The 21668-nt window shown below is 59.1% G+C and overlaps 2 protein-coding genes and 1 long non-coding RNA gene across 6 annotated transcripts in view; 1 reads left to right on the forward strand and 2 right to left on the reverse strand.

Moving 5' to 3' along the window:
• Positions 1–15213, forward strand: LOC123953033 (glycosyltransferase 6 domain-containing protein 1-like). The gene is made up of 4 exons (XM_046022916.1): positions 1–579; positions 1142–1276; positions 4376–4529; positions 12099–15213. The coding sequence occupies exons 1-4, from the start codon at positions 416–418 to the stop codon at positions 12135–12137; spliced, it is 492 nt and encodes a 163-aa protein (XP_045878872.1). The 5' UTR covers positions 1–415; the 3' UTR covers positions 12138–15213.
• Positions 3362–9479, reverse strand: LOC123953036. The gene is made up of 3 exons (XR_006820798.1): positions 8942–9479; positions 8388–8444; positions 3362–3387 (listed from the first exon to the last, which is right to left on the reverse strand). It is a non-coding gene; the product is annotated as an uncharacterized LOC123953036 (long non-coding RNA).
• The window catches only part of LOC123953026 (histo-blood group ABO system transferase 2-like), a 26225-nt gene continuing 19357 nt past the window's right edge, over positions 14801–21668 (reverse strand). For 2 of the 4 annotated variants that reach the window (XM_046022901.1, XM_046022900.1), the window contains one exon: positions 19594–21017. In XM_046022901.1, the coding sequence (XP_045878857.1) occupies positions 20330–21017 (688 nt within the window). In that variant the 3' untranslated portion in view covers positions 19594–20329. Of the gene's footprint in view, positions 18301–19593; positions 21018–21668 lie in introns of those variants that run through there. The other 2 variants (XR_006820796.1, XR_006820795.1) reach the window with 2 other exon arrangements.

The raw sequence follows: 21668 nt of genomic DNA on the forward strand, positions 1-21668 counted from the left end.
GAGAAAGGGGGAAGCAGGCTCCCCGCTGAGCAGAGAGCCCGATGCGGGGCTCGATCCCAGGACTCTGAGACCCCGACCTGAGCCGAAGGCAGAGGCTTAACCCAGTGAGCCTCCCAGGCGACCCTGGACTTCATTCCATTTTATGGCTGAATCGTATTCCATTGTGTGGACAGAAGGCGTCTCGTTTGCTTGTTGATGTACGTTTGGGCTGCTTCCACCCGTTGGCCCCTGAGAACCGGCTGCTGCGAATGGGTGTGCACGTGGACGACATGCATTAGCCCCACAAGATCAAGGCCAGTTGTATGCAGTACCTGGGGATGGACCCCCCCTCCCCGTGATGGGAGGGGCCCCAGGATGAGACATGGTGTGAGCGCAGCCGCTGGCCAGCCTCAGCTCGGATGTGTGTGAGGGATATATGGGGGTGCAGCCTGTGGGGTCGGCTCCTCCTGGAAGGATCCAAAAGCTTGGCCCCTGCATCAGCTCTCCAGCCCCACTGGGCACCGCCTCCTTCCTGCAAAGTCACATCACGCTGTGTGTTTTTCAGGATGCTTTACCCCCAGCCCAAGGTGGTGACCCCCCGTGAGTAAATTTACTGAAATGTGTTCCCTCCCTCCCCTCCCTTCACGTCCCTTCCAGAAACTTATGGAAATTCAAGGCAGACGCTGAGGGCGGGTTCATTGAAAACTCGGCTGGCGCATGCTTTGTCGATCGTGTTCCTGTCCCTGCTGCCGAGATCTGGATTCGGGGCCCAAAGATCATTCTCTGTGCTTTGCTCCCTCTCCGGGTGGCGTTTCCTGCTTTCTGTCCCTTGCTCACCAGAGACTGAGGGAGGGGAGCTCCCTCCTTCTCGGGGGAGGGCCCCCTCACCTTGCTGGGGAATCCCAGTTCCCACTCAGGTCCCGCAGGGTCCGGGCTTGCTTAGAGCGGGGAGCGGTGCACAAGGTTGAGTATGGGTTTGCATCCCATTGATTTCTTGCAGGTGTGAAGTCCTTCTGGAAGGAGGCCGTGCCCTGTGGTTTCCTGAAGGGATGGAGGCCGGGAGAGGGGGGTGTCCCGGGTGTGGGTGGCGAGCACCAGGGCCCTTGGCATGTTCATCCTCCAGCCGGCTCACACACTGCCTTGTGGCTGTCTTGTGGTGCAGGAGGAACGATGTCCTTGTCCTGATCCCGTGGTTGGCCCCCGTGGTTTGGAAAGGGAGCTCCGACACTGACATCCTGAATGAGCAGTTCCGGCCACAGAACGCCACCATTGGACTAACGGTGTTTGCTATCAAAAAGTAAGTAGGTGAGATGACAGAGGGTGGGGACCGGGAGGCAGGAGAGACCAAAGACATCATGGCGTGTGTGCGTGCGCAGTACAGAGTGGGGCAGGGACCCCCGTCCTCGGGATTAATGTGAAAGTGCATGCATTCAGCAGCCTTATGGGGGCTCTCCTGGGCCCATTGAGGGGACACCACCTGGCTCCCTCTCAGGAGGCTGCATGTCACTGCGGATGACAGCTCCTGCCTGCTGCCAAACCCCTCGGTGCAGACGCAGCCCTGACACCAGGCTGCTCTCCCGTGGAGTCAAGGGGCAGCGCCCCCCAACTTGTAGGCTACTGGGGAGCCCTCCTCCAACCAGAGAAGTGGAAGGGGAGACACATACGCGCTGTGGATTGGTAGTGAGGCCATGCCAGTCGGGCTGGATCCTCCTGTGTGTCCCTTAGAGGATGCAGCTCATGAGGGGGCCGGCAAGGTCAGACCCAGCAATCAGTGCCAGACCCCAGGTCCCTGAGCAGGAGCTGAGCAGTGAGGCCCTGGGGCCCCAGGTGACCCGTGAGCATGCCAGGCACAGCTACAGGCAAGTGGCCTGGCTCCTCAGAGCCCCTGGAAGGTGGGGCTGGTGACCGCATCAGCTTTCAGGATTGCCATGGGGTGGGGGGCCTGAGAGCCTGGGGGTGCAGGGCCTACGGCAGGTGGAGCTTCCTTCTTCCAGAGAGCTCCCCCGAGGCCCTCAGGATCGTCCTGAGGTCTGGGTGACCCTTTCCCCAGGCCGTCTTGAGAGAGGCATTGGGCCCCATGGGCAGGGACTAAGACAGGCATAGGTTCGGCCCAGAATCCTCCTCCAGTTCCTGGAGCCAGGGGGCAGAGATCACCAGCCCGAGCCTCACTGCCCAGGGCTCGTGGTCAGCCGACTGGCTCTGCCGCAGCACTGCTCACTGCACGAACTCGGGGTGTCCTCACACACCCCCCCCCCCCGCCCCGGAGCTCTAAAGGTGGCCAGGGCCGTGGGCAGGAGCCGGGCTTGCACGAAGGAGCCCTTGCCTGCAGCATCCTTGGAGGGAACCAGACTCACAGGGTCCGGCCACGAACCCACACTCACGTTGCCCGGTCGTGGACTTGCCCTGGTGACCTGATTCGAGCCTGTGGGGTGGGGTGTCCCTATCCCCAGGTTCAAGGTGGTGCCTGCCCTCCCAGTGGGAACCATTGACTGATCTGCCAGGAATGGGGCAGACACAGGGAAGTAGCTCCAGAGGCTGCTGATAAAAATCCATCTCACAGGGACTCAGCACACCTGCCTGACGGCGGGGAGCTATTGTCCCCACGGTGCGGAGCAGGTAGGCCCTCACAGGGGACCAGCCACGTGATGCTGCTGACGAAGACTTCCCACGTCTTGGGGCCGGGGAGATGTAGACCTGGACCCGGAGGTTATGCCCTTGGATTCACAGCTGGGGCCCAAGCAAGCCCCCTCTTCTTCTAGGGGTCGACTTTCCCCTTTGGGCCCCTGGGCTGGACCTGATTCCCGATCTGGGGGAGTTCAAGGAATACCAGTGGTGGACCGGGGACCTTGTCAGCAAGAGGATCAGTCGCCTTCAAGGAAGAACAAGGCAGGAGCTGGAGACAGCTCAGTGAGGGCCAGCGACAGCCCCCCCCCAAAGCCAAGTGGGGCAGGAGGCCAGCCATCAGGCTCCCTGAGTAGCCCTGAGGCTTCCCAGAGGAAGGCGTTGTGCCCTCGGGCTCCCGGCTCCTGGGAGCGCAGCTGGGGATGACCCCATCCTCATAGCCCCCATCCGCCATGGGTGCCGGGAGGTCCTAGCCCGCTGTCCCGTCCACATCTTCATCCTTGTTCTCTGCGTAGGCGATACGGGGAGGGCGGGAGAGGGGGCCATGGGTGGAGACCCGGCGTGGCAAGTGGGGTGGTGCTGGGGGTTCCTCCTCCCGAGGAAGCCGGACAGGACTCCATGATGAGCCATAGGGGGAGCTGGGGTATGGTGGACGCCCGGTCCCTCCCCGGCTGAGCGATGTCGTGGATCCCCCCAGCCCTCTCTGTCCCTCGTTTAGGACCTTAGTCCACACAGGGTAGCTGCTCTGTCAAGGCAGGATGGAAAGTCAAGTCCAAACACAGCAACCTGGCAAGACACAGAACAGTGGGGTTGTGGGTTGAGACAAGAGGGTGTGGTGGCCAATGCCGTGGGGGGTCTCGGCCTCGGCTTTGGGCACCAGGTCTGGCGCGGCTCTGCTGTCCCCGTGGTGGCCCATGCGCCACCCGCTGTCGTGAGCCTGCCACTGGGAGAGCGCCTGCCCCTCCTCTCTGCGGAGTGGTCTCTCCTGCACCAGCCCTGCCTCCTCCCACGCCAGCCGGCTGCCAGCCCTGCAGCCCGGGAGCCTGCACACCCTGACGACCCCCTGCCCTGGGGACAGCCTGTTGCGGGTGGGACGTGGTCTCCCAGTGGGCCTGAGGTCAAGGCCCCCACGGCGCCTCCTCCCCTCCATTGGGCTCATTGTGCCACGTCCTCCCTCAGGCTCCCAGGGCCCAGCCCCTCCTCTGCTGGGGCAGCACCCTCGGCCCGGGCTCCACACGCTGGGACTGGGAGCAGGTCGAGGTCGTCTGGACCTTCTGGCCTCCCGCTTCCCTGCCTGGGATCTGGGCACCGGCTGGCCTCCCAGGCTGGTCCGACGAGACCCAGGCAGGGAGGTGTGGGGCCCTGCCCGGGAGATGCCAAGGGACCCCCGAGCGAGCGCACAGGCCTCGCACAGCGTGCCGGGCTTGTGGGGGGCCCAGCGCCGGGGGCACGGGGAGTCCTGGCGAGGGCGGCCATGGCGGGGGAGGCCCCTGAAGGATCCCAGAAGAGGCAGGAGACAAGGAAGACGACTGGACAGAACTTCCCAAGGGGGACGACATAAGGCTCAGAGGACCTCCGAGGCCCTTGGGAAAACTCGGAGGCCCTGGGGACGGTGGCTGCTGTGCTGTCCCTGGGGCCGCACAGTTGTGTCCCCAACCCCCAGCCAACACTGCCCGAGGCACTCTTTGTTGCATCGAGGAATTCAGGGCCGGTGGGCCAGGAGGACTCCCAGGGCGTCAAGTCGAGGATATCCTGACTCTGCCTCCCTTTTCAGGACTCGCTGCGTCTCGAGGCGGTGTGAAGCATCGTTCGGTCCATTCTTGGTGCAGCCGCCCCCCCCCCCCCCCCGCCGTGTTCCGGAGCAGATTGCTGGTGCCCATCCCACTGCTCAGCCTGAGGACTGTCCCCCGTCAGCTCCCACAGTGACCGTGAGTGCCATGGGGACAGGGACCACGTGAGTGGGGGTGTTCCCAGATGAAGCCCCAGTGCTCAGTTCCCATCTGGGGGCCCAGATCCTCTGCTGGATGAGGGAGGAGAGGAGGGAGTCAGGCTGGGGGAGAGGGAGGAAGGAGGGAGGGAAAGAAAGAAGAGGAAGGTGTAGAGGCAGGGAGGGAAGGACGGAGGGAGGGAAGGACGGAGGGAGGGACGGAAGGCATGAGGGAGGGAGGCCGTGAAAGCACAGGAGTGCGGCCCATCCATCAGGAGTCCTTGGGTGGAGGGAGGTCCGAGGGCGTCCCAGCCCAGACCCTGGATGGTGGCTCAAGGCACATGCAACCGGCCTCCCGTCCTGCCCTTCCTTCTCCTGGGCCCTGTGTCATCCTGGATCCCGTCCACCTCCTCCTCCAACCATTCTGAATGTTCCCAGGAGCAGGGGGGCAGGGGGGCGTCTCAGGAGGGGCTTCCCGCATCCCGTGCCCCGGACGACACTGGGACAGGAGCCCCAGGACACTGTCTCCTGAGGACTGGGACCGAGCATGGTGTCCATCTCCTTGGGCACGAGCACTGTTCCATTCCCAGCTGTCCCCGCTGTCTCTCCCTGCTCTCTCCCTTCTGGCGAGAAAAACGGCGCCAGAGTTTCCGGGCTGAGTCCCAGGACGAGCACTGCTAGGTGCTGGATACCCCTGCGGCCTGGGATGGGCGCTGCCCACTGTTGTCCCAGACAGGGGTGCCCGTCCCCCTGCTCTCCAGGGGACCTTCACTGGACCTCCGTGTCCGCGCGTTCTCCCCGGGGCTGCTGGTCCCCAGGCCAGACACCTGCCGTTCTGAGGGGGACCCGCGCTGCCTCCCCAGGGTTTGCTTGGCCAGAGGCCTTCCCCGGGAGCTCCCACATCGCTGACCCAGGCTCCCCGCGTGCCTATTCGCTGTCCCCCCAACTTGCATGCTTTCAGTCTGTGTCATTGGGGGACCCGGTGACTTGGAGCCTGGTTGGGACCCGAGGCGGGGAAAGCTTTCTCTGGCCTTGCGTTGTGAGCGATGCATTGGCCGTGTGTGGTGTGTCTCCCAGCTTCTGCCTTGCCCTGGTGTGTGTGCGGGCCCCGGGAGGAAGCAGCTGTGTGGTGTCGGGGGTCAGGCTGTAGTGTCCCAGCGGGAACAGGGGACCCCGACATTGGGCCCCTTATCCACTCAAGGGGCCTCACAGTGTGTGCCCCACTTGCCACGCTGGGGTCTCCATCCACGGCCCTTTCTCCTGCCCTCCCCGCATCGCCTACGCAGAGAACAAGGACGAAGATGTGGACAGGACAGCGTGCTAGGACCCCAGCACCCACGGCGGATGGGGGCTACGAGGCGGGGTCATCCCCAGCTGCACTCCGGTGAGCCGTTAGGCTAAGGGCACAACACCTTCCTCTGGACAAGAAGCTCTCACGTGGGGGCAATGGGTCCCCCAGGCTCTGAGCAGGAAGCAGAGCTTTCAGATCTGTCCTGGCATGGAAGGAGCAGCCCGGCTCGCCGTCCCAGTGGGCACAAGGCTCTTCCTTCCCGGGTGCTGCCCGTTTTGGCTGGTTCTCCTTTTCGTGAGCAGGCGAGGGCAGGCCGTCATGCCATCTCAGGGACCGTTTTCCTGGGAGGTCCTCCTTCCAACTGCCTAGTGGGGGATCGAGCCCCAGATCTATGCATTATCCAGAAATGGAAGAAGGAAAATCAGTTCTTCATTTCAGTCGTTGGTAAGGGACTGGCTTCTTCCTGTGGTTAGTGTACTTTGATTTTGGGAAATCTCTGCCTCTCTGAGGTCATGTTCTCTGCTGCAGAGCCTCTTAAATAATCTCTTGTTTATATGTAAACCGTCCGGAAGTGACTTTGGTTGGTAAGACCGCTCTGGGAAAAGAATGGACCTTCCCGAAAACGCTGAAGTGGGTCTCCTAAATGATTGCGATACTGGGTAGTCATTTTCGGGAAATGAAGTCAATTTCTTGAAATACGACCTCCCCCCTCCCACCCGCTCTCCGGAGAAGGGCAGCCACCCTTAGCATGGGGCGCCTGCATGGGAAGTTGTAGGCAACCCTTCTCCTGAGGTAGGTGCCTCCCTGGACAGGGCCTGGCCCAGGGCTGGGAGATCTCTGCAGCAGCACCTTCAATGTCCTGGATACTAGAAAGAGACCGAGTACAGCAGCAGGCCAGTGAGGGGCAGGACACACATCTCCCAACATGGCACCTTAATACATGAAATATAGAAGCTGAACGAACTTTTGCAGAGAGCAGAAGCAGGAAGGTCCCTGTGATCCCCGGCTATCAGTCCGTCTACCCCGAAGCAGGTCAGAATGTCCCATGACGATCTTTCCTCCCTGGACCACAGGGAGGACAGTGCAATCACCAGAGCCAAGGAATGTAGGGCCCCCAAGGCTGTATGCACAAACCTGCTGAAACTCGCCCTTATCTCCTAGTCACTTCTGTGCCATTTACCAGCCCTCAACCAAAGCCCAATGTCTGTCCATTCTCACATGTCCATTGCTTCTTTGTCTAAAAGGTAGACACCTCTCCTGGTCTCCATGGTCTTGGGAGTGAGGCTCCCACAAATTAATCAAGATGCTTTGCCTGCTTTTCACCTGTTCACCTGTTTTTGACCCAGAGAGGGGACTTAAGAGTGTGGGGGAAAACTTTCTCCACTGGTGCGGAGCTGGGTGGGGACTCAGGAAAACCCACCCGGTCTTCCTGGCCTTGATTAAAACCCACCTCTGCCGGGAAGCAGCACAGGGCAGTGCAGGGCCGGGGCAGCCACAGAGAGGCAGGCGGAACACGTAGGAGCTCTGTGACCCTCAGGCACAGCATTTGACTCCAGTGACAAGTGCAGGGTGCGACGGTGACTATTATAGTGGAAGCATCCTAAACCAGACCTTCCCCCCCCAAGGCCTCATGATTGCTGCTCCTTGTGGTTGCTGCTCTTGACTTAGTGGCTTTTCTGAACCAACTTTGTCATGTCTGTGTTCTCACGTGCGGCCCCTGAGGGCAGTGGCCGTGTGTGCCGCCGCACGGACTGGCTGGCTGTGACCCACAGCCGCTGGCTGACACAAGGGGAACAAGGCAGACAGGACGCAGCGGAGAGGGGAGTGGTCCTGGCAGAGGGCACAGTGCATGCAAAACCTCCGAGGGGGTCTGGACAGTGCGTGCAGGACGCCCGCAGCCCCCTGGGTGGAACACAGAGTCGGGAGCCGCGGTGGGAGAGGTGAGCTGGAGAGGACGGGCGGGCAGGAGCAGAGCACAGAGGGGCTCATAGGCTATGTTCCCGGAAATCGCTGTGGCTCCAGGAGGAGAATGGGCTCTGTGCAGCGGGGGCCAGGGACACAGCATGGGAACTGCCCGAAAGATGAGGGGCCTCACCTCCAGCAGGGCAGGGAGCGCAGAGCTCCCCTGTGGGAACAGAGAGGTACGCAGAGGCAGGAGAGGCAGACCTGTTCCCAGCAGTGTGGGGGCAGGGGGAGGACGCAGGGAAGATTGCCCGGCGTCCTGCTGGGGTGGGGGGAGGTGACGGGGAGGTGACGCCTTTCACTAAATCGGGGTCTTGAGAGCAGCAACTGGCCAGGAGCTGGGGGTCGCTGTGGGACACACAGGTGAGCCCAGAGCCAGAAGGTGGGATATCAGAAGAGAGGTCGAGGCTGAAGGCAGACAGGTGGGGGTCAGCCCCGCCCAGGTGACCCCGTCAAGTCCACAGAAGCAGCCTGGCTGCTCTGGGCAGACCAGAGGGGAAGAGGATGAGGACCGGATCAGCGACGCATTGCCCAGGTGCAGCGTGAGCCTGCGCAGCAACCCCGTCCCCGTGCCCGGGGCTGTGACCCTGCCCTCACCCCACTTACCTGGCCCCTGCTCCTCTGATCTGTAGAATCATGCTTCTGAGGCTGGGGAAGCCAGGGCTGTGGAAAGAGCCACCACAGGCCACTGCTGAGGAGGGGCGACCTGGGATGGCTGTCCACCCATCCCCGCGAGAAGCAGGAGCTGGGGCCCGCACGGGGAGCCCAGAGCGCCTGGCGCAGCTGCCGGGGCTTGGGCGGGACCGGGAGCAATTACCCCGAGAGCAGGGGTGACAAATCACACCCACGGGGCGGCAGGAAGGCTGTCACTGCGGACGGCGCTGCCATGTGACCTCCTGCGGCGGCCAGAGTGGGACCCCGTGTGTGGACAGTGCAGCCGAGGCTGCTCCAGGGAGCAAATCCTGGCCATAGCCCCACCCTCCAGCCATGGGCCTTTACTCCATAGTTCTAGAACCTTCTCTATGTGGAAGCCAAGAGCACGGCTCCCCCGCTGACCTTCCCTACTCCCCAGCACAAGGCTCCCTGTCCGTAAGTGGGAAAGACAGCTCACTCACAAAGGGGGGCCTCAGTGGGAGGGTCGGTGCGGAGGGACAGCTCACCAGGCCTGTCACGACTGTGGGGGCGCTGGGGTGGGGGACAGCTCTGCTGTTGCTGCTTGGAAGGTCCGGACGGTGGCACACATTTCTTACCCAAAGAAGACCAAGACTAGTGTTATCAGGAGGAAGGCCATGGTGCGAAGGGAGCGGCATTTTGTTTTTCCTGCAAAGCAGCAGAGAGACCTGGGTCCCTCCACTCTGCTCCTGGCAGCCTGCCCACTTCCCTCCTGTGGGAGGCACGTCGGCTTCCATCGAGGCTGCCTCCCGCTGGCAGGTGGCTGGAGCCTTCTGCCCGCATCTGGACGACCTGATCCACGACTGGCTTCCCTCCCCCTCACAGGGAGAGAGCAGGCAGCTCCTTGCTCCCAGCACATGGCCCGGGGTTCCCCACGGATCCCGGAGTTCAGCAGGCCTCCCTAGGGCCTCATTCCCCTGAGCACGCCCTTTCCTTGCAGTCTGAATGACCGTGCTGAAACGAGCACTAGAGGACGGCACCGAGGATACGACCATCGGACACATGCATGAGCCCTGCAGCCTGGCCCCAGAGCGCACGGGCAAGCACGGACACGGCTGAAGGGGCAAGCGTCCACTCAACGGCTGCACTTGGAGTTTCCAAAATCCCACTTCACTGTCAGTGATGGACGTGGTCAGTGACGGACGTGGTCAGTGATGGACGGGATCACGAGACAAGCAGCTGGTACAGAAGGCTAGGACAAGAGCTCAAACCAATGAGACCGCCCAACAGCATGACAGTTTTTATTTCTTTACTTTTTTATTTCTTCATTTGGGGGAGGGTGGAGAGAGCACAATTGGGAGGAGGGGCAGAGAGAGAGGGAGAAGCAGACTCCCCACTGAGCAGGGAGCCCAACCTGAGGCTCCATCCCAGGACCCTGAGATCATGACCTGACCTGAAGGCAGACACTTAACCTAATGAGCCAACCAAGTGCCCCCTTGAGCTTTTAGAAGCTCAACTTTTAGAAGAAAACACAGGACTACATTTCTGGCATTGGGGCAACCAGAGATTTCTTACACATGACACCGAAAGCACAGAGAATACGTAGAGTTCATCAAAATTAAAACTTTTGCAGACAAAAACCTCATGATGAACATTCAAAGACAGGCAACAAATGAGGGGAAAAAAATTCGCAAACCATCTCTCTAATGAGGACCAGGTATTCCAAATTAAGGAATTCTTAAAATTCAACAAAGTCGACGAATCCTCGTCCTGGTGCATCTATGGTACGTCCATACAGTGGAATGACTCAGCAAGAAAAACAAGCATGGATAACCCGCTCAGGCATGGCTGAACCTTGAAAATACGCACTCACAGAGAGAGAGGAGGCAGGTGCGAGAGGTCACGTGTTCGAAGACTCCATTGATATGAAAAGTCCAGAAAAGGGGAAGCTCCAGGGACAGAAAGCGGTTGCCTGGGGTGGGTTGGAACAGGGAGGCACTGCAGGTGGGCACCGGGGCATTCTGGGGAATGTTCCAAGATCCAGGACACAGCTCTGGGAACTGCCTAAAGATGCTCGAGCAGTGCAGTTAAAAGAGGTGCGAGCTATGACATGGAAATGACACCCTGATAAAGCTATGACACAAGCGTCATCCTGGGGCTCCTAGATGACTCAGTAGGTTAAGCGTCCAACTCCTGGTCTCAGCTCAGGTCATGGGCTCAGCAGGAGTCTGCTGAGGATTCGCTCTCACTCCCTTTCTGCCCTTCCCCCCCTCCAAGAAATAATGCTTAAAAAGAAACAGTAAGTGCCATCAACAGAACGCTGGCCTGAGCTCCAGGAAGAAAAACCCTAGGTTGCTCAGAGGCAGGCCCAGTCCAGACGGAGTGGAGGTCAGGCTTGTAATTCTGAGCGACCCGACTGCTCCCGTGAGACTGCCGCAGGAGAGGAGAGCCGGAGCCGGAGCCGGAGCCATGCCATTTTCCAGAACTCCGGGCCACGGCTCTGTCTGTGCTCCAGGGTGCAGGATCTGAGCGTGAAGGAGCCAAGGACCTCGTGGGAGCCACCCACAAAGCAGCCTGGTCGCCCCATACCCGGCTGACCGCCGCCGCCTTGACTGCCCTCTCCAAGGCCCTCCAGGTCCCCTTCCTGCCTCTCTCTCTCTCTCAGACTGGCTCCTTCGTCAGCCCTCTGCCCTCCCGCTCTCTCCTCTCCTCTCCCCAGCTGATCACGGGGGTGCCTTCCCCCAAACCGGGTCCTTTCTTGGCACGCCTGCCCCCCTCATTTTCACACCCCGGGGGGCTCTCCATTCATGTCTCCAAGGTCACCTTCTCACCTGGCTCCCTGTGGCAGCTGTCCTTCCCAGTCCCAGGCCTTCTGGCACTTATCACGTCTTTAAAAAGACTGGTGGAATGAATAAGTGACCAGATAAAGGGATGCAGGGAATCTGAGAAGGGGGATTGCTCCCCAGGGTTCTCAGAAGACCTGAACTCAGTCTTCAGGTCTGCGTGGGGTCAGTCATGGGCCAGAAGTGGCGGGAACCACAGGGCTGTGGGGACAAGCGGCAGAGCCCTTGGTCTTCAAGAGTCCCACAGCAGGTAGCACGCTGGTCCTTGCAGCCCGAGGTCAACCCGGGCAGCACAGGACACTGTGAAATGGGGTTCCGGAGTGGACGGTCTGGAAAGAGTCCTTGAGATGCTACAGGCTCTAGAAGGGTAGTTTTAGTCAAGCTCAGGGACAGGACCCGAGGGCACAAAGAGCTGCACTGGGGTCACGAGGAGAAGTTGATTCTAGAGTGTTCAGTTGGGGGCGCCTTAGGATGGGGGTGAGTCTCTAAAGAGTTTGGAAGCAAGGTTCCCAGGACCTGGAGGGAGGAGCTGCGGCTAGGAAGAGCTCACCGCCTCCCGTCCGGTAAAACCCGTCGTGAGACCCTCCAGATGTACATCAGTGGGGCATGTGCTTGGGGGATGACCGACAACACACATTTCCGGGGGGACGGAGTTAAAGGGAGTTTCCAAGGGACTTGTACAGGATCCTGGGGGTCGGGCTAGTGCCAAACTCAGGCTGCCTCCCGCCTCTAGCGGATATGAACACGGCAGCTCAGGTCCCAGAGGAAGGTCACTCTGCCCATCCCAAGGACTTGTCAATGGGTGTAAGTTGTAAGGAAGTTTGATATTTTCTCTCTCTCTCTTTTGCTTTGTTTTCCACAGCACGAGGGGCAAGAGGGACCTCGTGGGGGAGACGCGTGAGTTCTCGCTCTGACTGGAGCCCCTCCCAGGAGTGTACGTGGGTCACGACTTACTAGGCCGCACACTTCCCGTGCGGTGTCTGTAGCAAGCCTGTGAATGCATTTTTCGAGGAGAAAAGGGACAGAGGGCCATAAAGGAGGCTGAGGGCGCGAGCAGGAGGCAGGAGCTGCCACTGAAAGGACCTGGACCCCACTCCACAGGGGGAGTCCTTCCTGCCTTGTGACCCAGAGCGTGACCCAGAGCTCCCTCAACCAGTTTTCCCCCGGCCCACTCACCACCCGGCTTTCCTGAGGGGCAGGGGCAGGAGCAGAGCCCTGGCTCACAGTAAACTCCAACGAATGGGGAGTATTTGAGGGGACAGCGAGCCTGAGCACCACAACCCATGACAGCTACTCCCGGACCCGCTCCAGGGCCGCGTCCTGGTCCCCCATGCTCGGCGGAGGGGGGGCCCTGCTCTCGGCGATGCTCCCCCTCACCCCCAAACACCTGTCGGCCCAGGGCGGAGACACACGCAGTCCCGGACATCAGAGCACTGCGGGGCCGGCCCCCACCCCGCCCTGGCGGCGGGGACCCTAGTGCAGGGAGAGGCGGCGGCGGTTGCAGAGGGCCATGCGCGAACCCCCCGACCTCCGAGGGACCGGGACCTGGACCGACGACCTAGTGGGCGCCCAGCTGACCTGGTCCCAGGAAGCTCTTGACTGCCCGTCGCGGCCCGAGGCTGGGGGCGCCCCTGCCCGCCCTTGGGCGCGCTGCTCGAAGTCCAGACCACGGCCCCTCGGGCTGCGGCGGACGCCAGTGACCGGCCGGTGTCCCCGTCCCTGGCGACCTCCTCGCATCCTCTTGGCGCCACCAGTGCCCCTGCCTCTCCGCGACCTTCCCCTCGGCTTCCCGGGGGCGGACGGGGGCGGCTGCGATGGGCCCGACTCCCCAGCGCCTGACGGAGGGAGGGGAGCAAGAACCAGGGCCTTGTGAGGAAACCTCTGGTCCCGGACGACCCACCCGGTGGAGACGCGGCCTTTCCCAGACCCGCACGGTCCAGGCGGGTCCCAGCGCGCCCGGCTCAGCCCCCGGGGTTGACCCCGCCCCTGATCTCGCCCTCGACCCACCCTCTGAGTAAGACCCCACCCCCGGCCCTGTCCGTGAGCCCCAAGCCAGGTCCCTGGTGGAACACGAGCCCAGCCCTCTGCTCCGCTCACCCACCGTCAGGGCGGAACCGGGCCTGGGCGGAACCGTGCCGCCCTCCGCCAGCACAACACTACCCCCCATTTCCCCGGCAGCCCCCCGCGATCCCACCCAACGTGGGTTCCCCATCTCCCAGGTCCTAGGACCCCTTCGTGGCCTATGGATGCTGGCTGAGTGCCCCTAGGTGCCTAAGCGGTGTGCCCCAAGAAGGCTGGGCCGTGACATGGTGTCCCTGTTGTGGGGGAGTTGCAGGAAGGGACATTCTGAGGGCGGGCAGGATAACCACCATAGCCCACTCCTCTCCAGAGCAATGTGGTAGGAGCTCTGGGGATTCTCGTGCCCCAGCTGAGGAAGCTGAGACTCGGGGAGGGAGGACTCATCTGCCCTCCTGCCTTGCTCAGTCCCAGAACTCCGAGTCCTTACTCCCCGCTCTGCTCAGCTCAGCCAGGTTCTTTCCTACCGGAACGTCACCTCCCCTGTGCTCCGTCAGGGAGCGGTGCCCTCCGGAAGCCCAGGGTCCTGGGCCTGATGCTCCTCTTTCTCACTCTCAGGTTCCTACCTCTGCCCCCGCCCCCTCCCCGTCTCCAGGCAGATGACAACATTCCCCCTGGCTCTAGCAGACCACGCCTCCCTAAAGCTCTCCGGGACTGTAGGGACACCTGCACGCAGCCTCAGCTGGTCTGCGCTGTGTCCCCAGCAGCCCCCCTTCCCCGGCTGTAAGGCAAGAAGGAGAAATACAAACGAGCAGCCTGCCAGCTGTGGCTCGCGAGGGCAACTGGGACACCAGCACGACTCGGACACAGTGGGACAGGGTCGTTGGCCATCTGGAGGCTGCTGCGGCAAGCAGACCAGACGTTAAAATACCCAAATGCCACCGAAGGGTGACCCAGACCTGGCAACAAAGACTCACAAGTGTCATCGCACAAGGAATACACGATGAGAAAAAGCAGGGACAGAAGAGAGGATGGCCGGTGCCTCCAACAGCGAGGCAGGGGAAAAGAGAGTCAGGGTGAGTGCAGGGGAGCACGCGAAGGGTCACAGCAGAATGATTAGTTTGACGGAACTAGAAAGCTCAACAGTTGATGCGAACAGAAGTCAGGATCTAGGATGGCAAGTGTGAGCCCCAGATGTAGGGGTGACCCCAAGTGTGAAGAGCTGCGACCGTCCTGGCAGGAGATAAAGAGGCAAAGATCGCGTGACATGCTTTTTAAAGAAAAATAACCACCTGACAGCTTGAAAAGCCTTAGCAAGGAGCCAAAATATCACAGGAGAAGGTCCATCAAGAAAAGCAGGTGTGTGGGGCGCCTGGATGGCTCAGTCGGTTCAGCATCCGACTCTTGATTTCCGCTCAGGTCATGATCTCGGGGTCCTGAGATGGATCCCCACCCGGGCTCTGTACTCCGTGGGGCGTCTGCTTGAGATTCTCTCTCCCTCTGGCCTCCCCTCTCTGATACATAAATAAAACCCTTTAAAAAAAAAAAAAAAAGGCTGCCTCCCTATGATCTCAGCTCTGTGGTTTTCTGGAAAAGACACAGCTCCGGAGGCCGGGAGAGCTCAGTGCTCATCACCTCCGCGGCTCAGGAGGAGGGAGGAGCAGGCAGAGCGCCGGGGGTTCTGGGGGCAGTGAAACTCCTCTGTCCAACGCTGTCTGGCAGGTGCACGGCATCCTCTACGGCCCCAAACCCATGGGATGTACCACGCAAGGAGGGACCCCTCATGGGAACCACGGACTTCCTTTAACGTGAGCGCACCGAGAGTGTCGCACATGTCGACTATGACAGGTGCCCCGCGCGAAGACAGGAGGTCAGCACTAGGGGAAGTTGTGCTGGAGGGAGGGGCGCAGCCGACCAAATGTCCCGTGTGCTCAGTCCTTCCGTGCGCCTCGGACTGCTCTGAAGACATGAAACCCATTAAAGCAAAGAGGCGGTAGACACAGAGCACTGGAACAGGCAGGCTGATTGAACCCGTGTTACGGGTCGAATAATGCCCCCCACAAAATATAGGTTGATGTCCTAACCCCTGGCACCCGTGGACACGACTCGATGTGGACTAGGGGCTTTGCGGGTGCAGTTAAGACACAAATTAATGTGAGGTCACGGCGGAGTAGAGTCGCTCGTAACCCAGGATGACTGATGGGCTCAGCAGCGGGGGAGAGAAGCGCAGAGGACGGCAGCCGCAGAGAGACGGAGCGGGAAGCTGGGAGCCCAGGAAGGCCGAGGGCGGGCAGCCATCGCCGGATGCTGGGAGATGCAGGGAGGCTTCTTCTCCCCCGACTCTCAGAAGGACCGAGGCCCTCCGACACCGGCATCCCAGACTGCCAGCCTCCAGGACTGGAGAGAGCAAATGTCCGTGTTTTCAGCCACCCGGCTCTGGTGCGTGGCTGTGACAGTCCTCAGACATAATGCGGCCCCGCTACCGAGCGTGCTGCTGCTGACACACGGGCAGAGTCCTGGTCCTCTGACCCGGCATCTCGTCTACGTCAGTAACACACGAACCGCGCCCGGCAGTCGCAGCACACCCTGCACCGCCTGTCGCTGCACGAAAAACGTCCGTCCCCTCCATAAAGTCTCCTGGTGCCCGTGTCCAGACGAGCCCCGCCACCTCCCTCCGCGGCAGCCCCTGTCTGGGAGCAGTCACCACAGACGGGTATTGGCCCCGCTTGGCAGGGCCCGCGGAATCCGAGCGCCTGTGCGCTCCGGGTCTGGTCTCCGGCTCAGCGTGGCGGCCTGGAGACTCATCCGCCTTCCTCATGCGTCTACAGCCCATTGCTTCTCCGAGCTGAGGAGTTCCCCACTCAGCGAACGTTCCACTTTGCTTGCCTGCCCTTCTCTCGGGGGACATCCGAACTGTCTCCGGTCTGGGGCTTTATCAAGAAGGCTGATAGAAGCATTCCCGTACACGTCTTTGTGCAGACACGTGTTTTCAGGTCTCTTGGGCAAAAACCGGGGAGTGGAACCGAGGGTTTCCAGGGCAGGTGTGTGTAAACTTTCCAAGAAATTGCCAGACATTCTCCCGAGCGCTTCGTACCATTTTGCCTACATTCTTTGCAACTGCCCGTAACAATGTTTTGCACCATCCATCAGTGAGCCATAAAAGAAGCTCACCGCACTCCCCGGAGTGAAAAGTATGCACTTGCTGTATTCTTGCTGTGAAACGATACATCCAGAAACACACGACTAAAAGATGGCAACAGGAATCGCACCGACTCTTGGAAGTTTTAAGATTTCTTTAAATAATTCTGAGTTAAAGAGGAAATAAAGCAGACTATTTAGAAAGGATCGTCAGATGTGGACACACAAACCAACAACAGGGTAGAGGCTTCTTTCGACCAATAAAATAAAGCAGATAATCCTTGAAACTCACATAAAAAGATCAGAAAGGTGGGGAGAGAAAGCACAAAGAAACAGCATTAGAGCTAAGACAGTATGATTTGAGATTATAGAGATAGAAAGGGACTGTAAAGCTTAAATCCTGCCCTTTTTGCCAACAAATTTGAAAATCAACGTGAGGTAGACAATTCTCCAAGAGAATGTAAATGGTCACACTTGACTCAGGAAGTAGAAAACCTGAATGTGCCTCTAGAAGGAGCAAGAAGAGCCCAGCGGGTGTTCGTGCCATCGATGACAGAAGGCTCCACGGGCTTTCTGAGCAAAAGCAAACCTCGAGACGATTCAGATATCCCAGTGCATAGAAAATAACGTTCTGAATTCAGTCTCCCAGACCATCTGGACCACGATAGCAAATTCTCCTGAGAGGACCCCAAACGGCCACCATAGATGGGTCCTCCTGGTGACTACGGACAGAAGGAAGAAGAAACCAATATGGCAGAGAGATGCACCACCCCCAAGTAGGGCCAATTCCAGATCTGTGAGGGAAATGAAGCCCAGAAACAAGGACTTTGCATTTACAAGTCACGTACATTAATAATAAGGAGAGAAATTATATGATTCTCACAGTAGACTACAAAAAGACTTGACCCAACTCAAAATCCACTCCTGATTTAGGGGAAAAAACTACAGTCTTCATTAAGCAAGACTAGAGGGAAACATTCTTAGCATAACAAGAGAGGGTACCAGGCAGCAACCACAGGCAGAGTTTCCTGCGCTGAGTCCCCAGTGACATTCCACCTCAAGTAAGAAAGGCAACAGGGATGCCCCAGGCCAGCCACGGAGCCCCGCGGGGCACTGTCTGCAGGTGACTCTGGATGGACACGGCCTGGGGGGCTGGTCCTGAATCATCATTTCACAGAGGACCAAGGAGTGCAAACCGTGTGGACCAGAGGCCAGGGGGTGCGCAGGGCAGCGTGCTCTGAGCCACGAGAACAGTGGACAGAGGGAGAGAGAAACTGAACCAAAGGTGAAAGAAATGGGGAAGCTCCAATTGTTTTTCTTCAATCAAGAGCTACTTTCTTCATCACGCGAGTTTTGAAGGAAGTGTTAGGAGGGAGCTGGACAGGTAGGGCGTCAGGCCAGAGTCCCCAACAAGAAAATATGGAGTCAGGATGGCTAAGACCAAGCAGCGCTAACATCCTATTTTACAGCTTAGACAGGATCTAACTAACATTCTGCTATATACCTTTGCAGAAATGACTTCGGCAAAACATCCTAAACTAAGGCAATTAACCACAAAGCATTTGTCCCTATCACAGGCAGGGGGCAGTTAAGACATAAGCCCCCAGATGTCAGCAAAAAAGACCATCAACACATTGACATTAACCTGACAGGTGGACAGATACGTGACCAAAGCCCGAATGGCAGGACTCAGCAAGCCCTGACTGCTTACGATCGTTTTGCAAAAGAGCTCATAAAACCCCCTAAAGTTAGAAACTCTAGGGGCAGCCCCCTTGGAGCCCTCGCCTCTGGGAGGTTTACACTCTTGCCCAATCTACTTTGTTTGGTGTCCACCACTCTTCATCGGGTCTACGTCGTCGTTCTCAGAAGCTGCGGGACCAAGATCTGCGGGCACTAAAGGCCGAGAATTCCTGCAACAGAAGGATCCTGTGTGTTGTGTTCTGCGAACTCTCAGCTGCTCAGAAGGGGGCTGGGCACACAGGGAGGATGGTCTGCAGAGATGGGGCGGATGTGGGGCAGGTGTGCCAGCGCAGGGGCAGCTCCTGTGGCCGCCAGCATAGGCCAGGCACTGGGGGAGAGGAAGCGGCCGTCTCCCTCTGGCCTCAGGAGGACCCAGCCCTGGCTTGTGAGCCTTCACGTGGGCTGCGCTCCTGAGGCCCCCTCCAGCAGCCAGTGGTAGCGCTGCTCCGCTGGGCACCATTCTTTTGAAAACTCCAGCCAGGGAGTCGGTTAAGCGTCTGACTCTTTATTTCAGCTCAGGTCATAATTTCAGTGTCGTGAGATGGAGCTCCCTGCCGGTCTCCGCACGGGGCATGGACCTGATTAAGATTCTCTCCCACTGACCCATCCCCATGTCTCACTTGCATGCTCTCGTTCTCTCTCTCTCAAAAACATAAATAAATTAAATAAATAAAAACTCCAGCAGGCTCCTTTCTGCAATTTGACAAAAGATTTAAAAGTGACGTGGAAATGCAGCAGCCGAGAGCAACCAAAGTACTTGTGAGGAAGCAGGCGGGAGGGCGTGCGGGCCGGATAGAGACTGGATTACGGGCCTCCAGTAACCAAGAGGGGGGGTTATGGCCTCGAGCACAGGCCAATAGACTGACCCAGGCACTGGGGACGGGTGACACTAGGAGGCCGATGATATTGCAAGTCAGGGAAAAGAATTTCCCCATAAGTTTCCAAATGGGTTTTCAGTCAGTGGTGCTCAGATAATGGTGATCCAGAGACAGGAGAATTACATCAAACCCTGACATTAAAAGCACACACAAGTCAGTATCACTAGATTAAAGACCTAAGTGTGAAGCAAAAACATAAAACTTTTGGACACTATCTTCTAACATAAGACACACCTTCACGATTTTGAAGCAGGAAATGAGTTCTTAAATTCACCTACGTTAAAAGAGTTGAAGTAGGGGCGCCTGGGTGGCTCCGTGGATTAAAGCCTCTGCCTTCAGCTCAGGTCATGATCCCAGAGTCCTGGGATTGAGCCCCGCATCGGCTCTCCGCTCAGCAGGGAGCCTGCTTCCTCCTCTGTCTCTGCCTGCCTCTCTGCCTCCCTGTCTGTCAAATAAGTAAATAAAATCTTTAAAAAAAAAAAAAAAAAAGAGTTGAAGTAGCTGGACGCCTGCGTGGCTCAGTGGGTTAAAGCCTCTGCCTTCTGCTCAGGTCATGATCTCAGGGTCCTGGGATCGAGCCCCGAATCCAGCTCTCTGCTCAGCAGGGGGCCTGCTTCCCTCTCTCTCTGCCTGCCTCTATGCCTACTTGTGATCTCTGTCTGTCAAATAAACAAATAAAATCTAAAAAAAAAAAAAAAGTTGAAGTAGCAACATAAAAACCAGAAGAAATTCTTAGCTTGTGTCTGAGAAAAGGACTAACAACTTAAGCAATAACAAACTCCCACAAATCCGTAAGAAACAGGCAAACAACCCAAAGCCACCAACTGCCGATACACACAAACCAAGTCCAGAAGAGCGCTTTCAGGCTGGGCCTCACCCATTGTCTGGGAACAGGGTCCACCAGGCTTTGAGGGGTCATGTTTCCAGAGTCTCTGGGCATCAGGCGGTGTGTGGGTACTGACGTGTACAGAGATCCTCGCCTCTGCCCTCAGGAGCCCACATTGTGCAGAGCAAGACCAGTGGGAAATGGGGGCAGAAGGGCAGGGCTCGGCCAGGAGAAGATGCTCTGGGCTTCACAGAGACGCAGAGTGAGGAGCCGAGCATCTCAATGGTAGGAGGAGGAGTCGATCAGAGAAGCCTTCCGGGGAGGGCGACCTTGCAGTCACCTTGAAGGACAGCCGGGTTTACACTGAGGATGAGAGGGGGAGCCTCCCGGGGAGAAGGACTCGGAGGCCCAGGCACTCACCACAGCACCTCATCGCTGGTCCGTCCCTTCCCTAAGGCTGCAGCCTTGTCGGGAGACGTCCCGGGCCCGGGCTCCTCAGTGCCGGATTGCGGCGTGATTCTTGGGCACCGCCACGAAGCGCAGTCTCTTGAGGAAGGGCGGCCTCTGCAGCATCTGTTCATCCCACAGGTACTCCGGGGACAGCACCTTGGTGGGCTTGTGGTAGAGAAGGTACCTGTTCAGATGACTCTCGTCATGCCACACGGCCTCGATCCCATTGGCCCGATCGACCACCATGGCCTGGTGACAGGCTGAGGTCAGCCGGAGAACCTCGGCCACCGACCCCCCAAAAAAGCCTCCTGCGTAGTAGAAGTCCCCCTCGTCGCTGGGAATGTAGGCCTGGGACTGCGGCCGGCGCTCGTAGGTGAAGGACTCGCGGGCCGCCCTGAAGAAGCTGGGGTGCAGGGTGCCGAAGAGGGGGGACAGGATCTCCATGCCCACGTGGTCGCTGAACTTCATGTCCACGTCCACGCACACCAGGTAGTCCACCTCACGGAGGAAGCGCTGCTGCGAGAAGTTGCTGATCATCTCCATGCGGTGCATGGACACCTCCTGCCAGCGCGCGTAGTTTCGGACCTCGAGGACCACCAGCTGCCTCCCTTCGGCGAGGGGCACGCTGGGCACGTCGGCTGGCCGGTCGGTGAAGACGTAGTAGGTGACCCTGTGTCCCACCATGAAGTGCCTCTCCGCCGTCTGCAGGAACAGCTCCAGGAAGACCACGTACCTAGGAGCAACAACAGCACCGCAGAAAGAGACGGTGGGTGTTTCACAGATCTAACGGCCGCCGAAGAACAGACGAGCAGAGCAGCTCATGATACCACAGCCGCACCTCGAGGATGCCTGCTCAGTGAAATCAGCCCGTGGCGCCCGTCAGGCGCTGCCTGATTGCGCTTGCACGGGCCCCTAGAAGGGGCAGATTCATCGAAACAGACAGCGGAAGGCGGTGCCAGAGGCTGGGAGCGGGGGCACGGGGAGCGAGTGTGTCGTGGGCGCAGAGCTTCAGTCTTCCAAGAGGAAAATGCTTGTGAAGGTGGGCGGCCCCCCAGCCCCGGGAATCGCTACCAGCTGTAGAGTAAGAGGAAAGCATTCAGGTCCTTTCCTATTGAGCGCGTAGTCTCAACCACAAGGTATTTTCTTAATCCACGAGTTTGGCGAAAATTCAAAGGTTGGGTAACATCGAATGACCAGTCTCTCCCGACTCATGACCCACCCATGGCTTCTTCTCCTTAAAAAAGGAAATGCGAGCCAAGACCCTACAGCGGTCTACCAGACCAGACCAGATCTGCCTCTGACCTCGGCTCCTTCCCCACTCGCCTCCCTCTTGCTGTGGGGGCAGGCGTCTCTTGATGCTCCTGACACATGCCCGGCGTCCTTC

Source organism: Meles meles, chromosome 11 (genome assembly GCF_922984935.1).
Source record: "Meles meles chromosome 11, mMelMel3.1 paternal haplotype, whole genome shotgun sequence".
NCBI classification, from domain to species: domain Eukaryota; kingdom Metazoa; phylum Chordata; class Mammalia; order Carnivora; family Mustelidae; genus Meles; species Meles meles.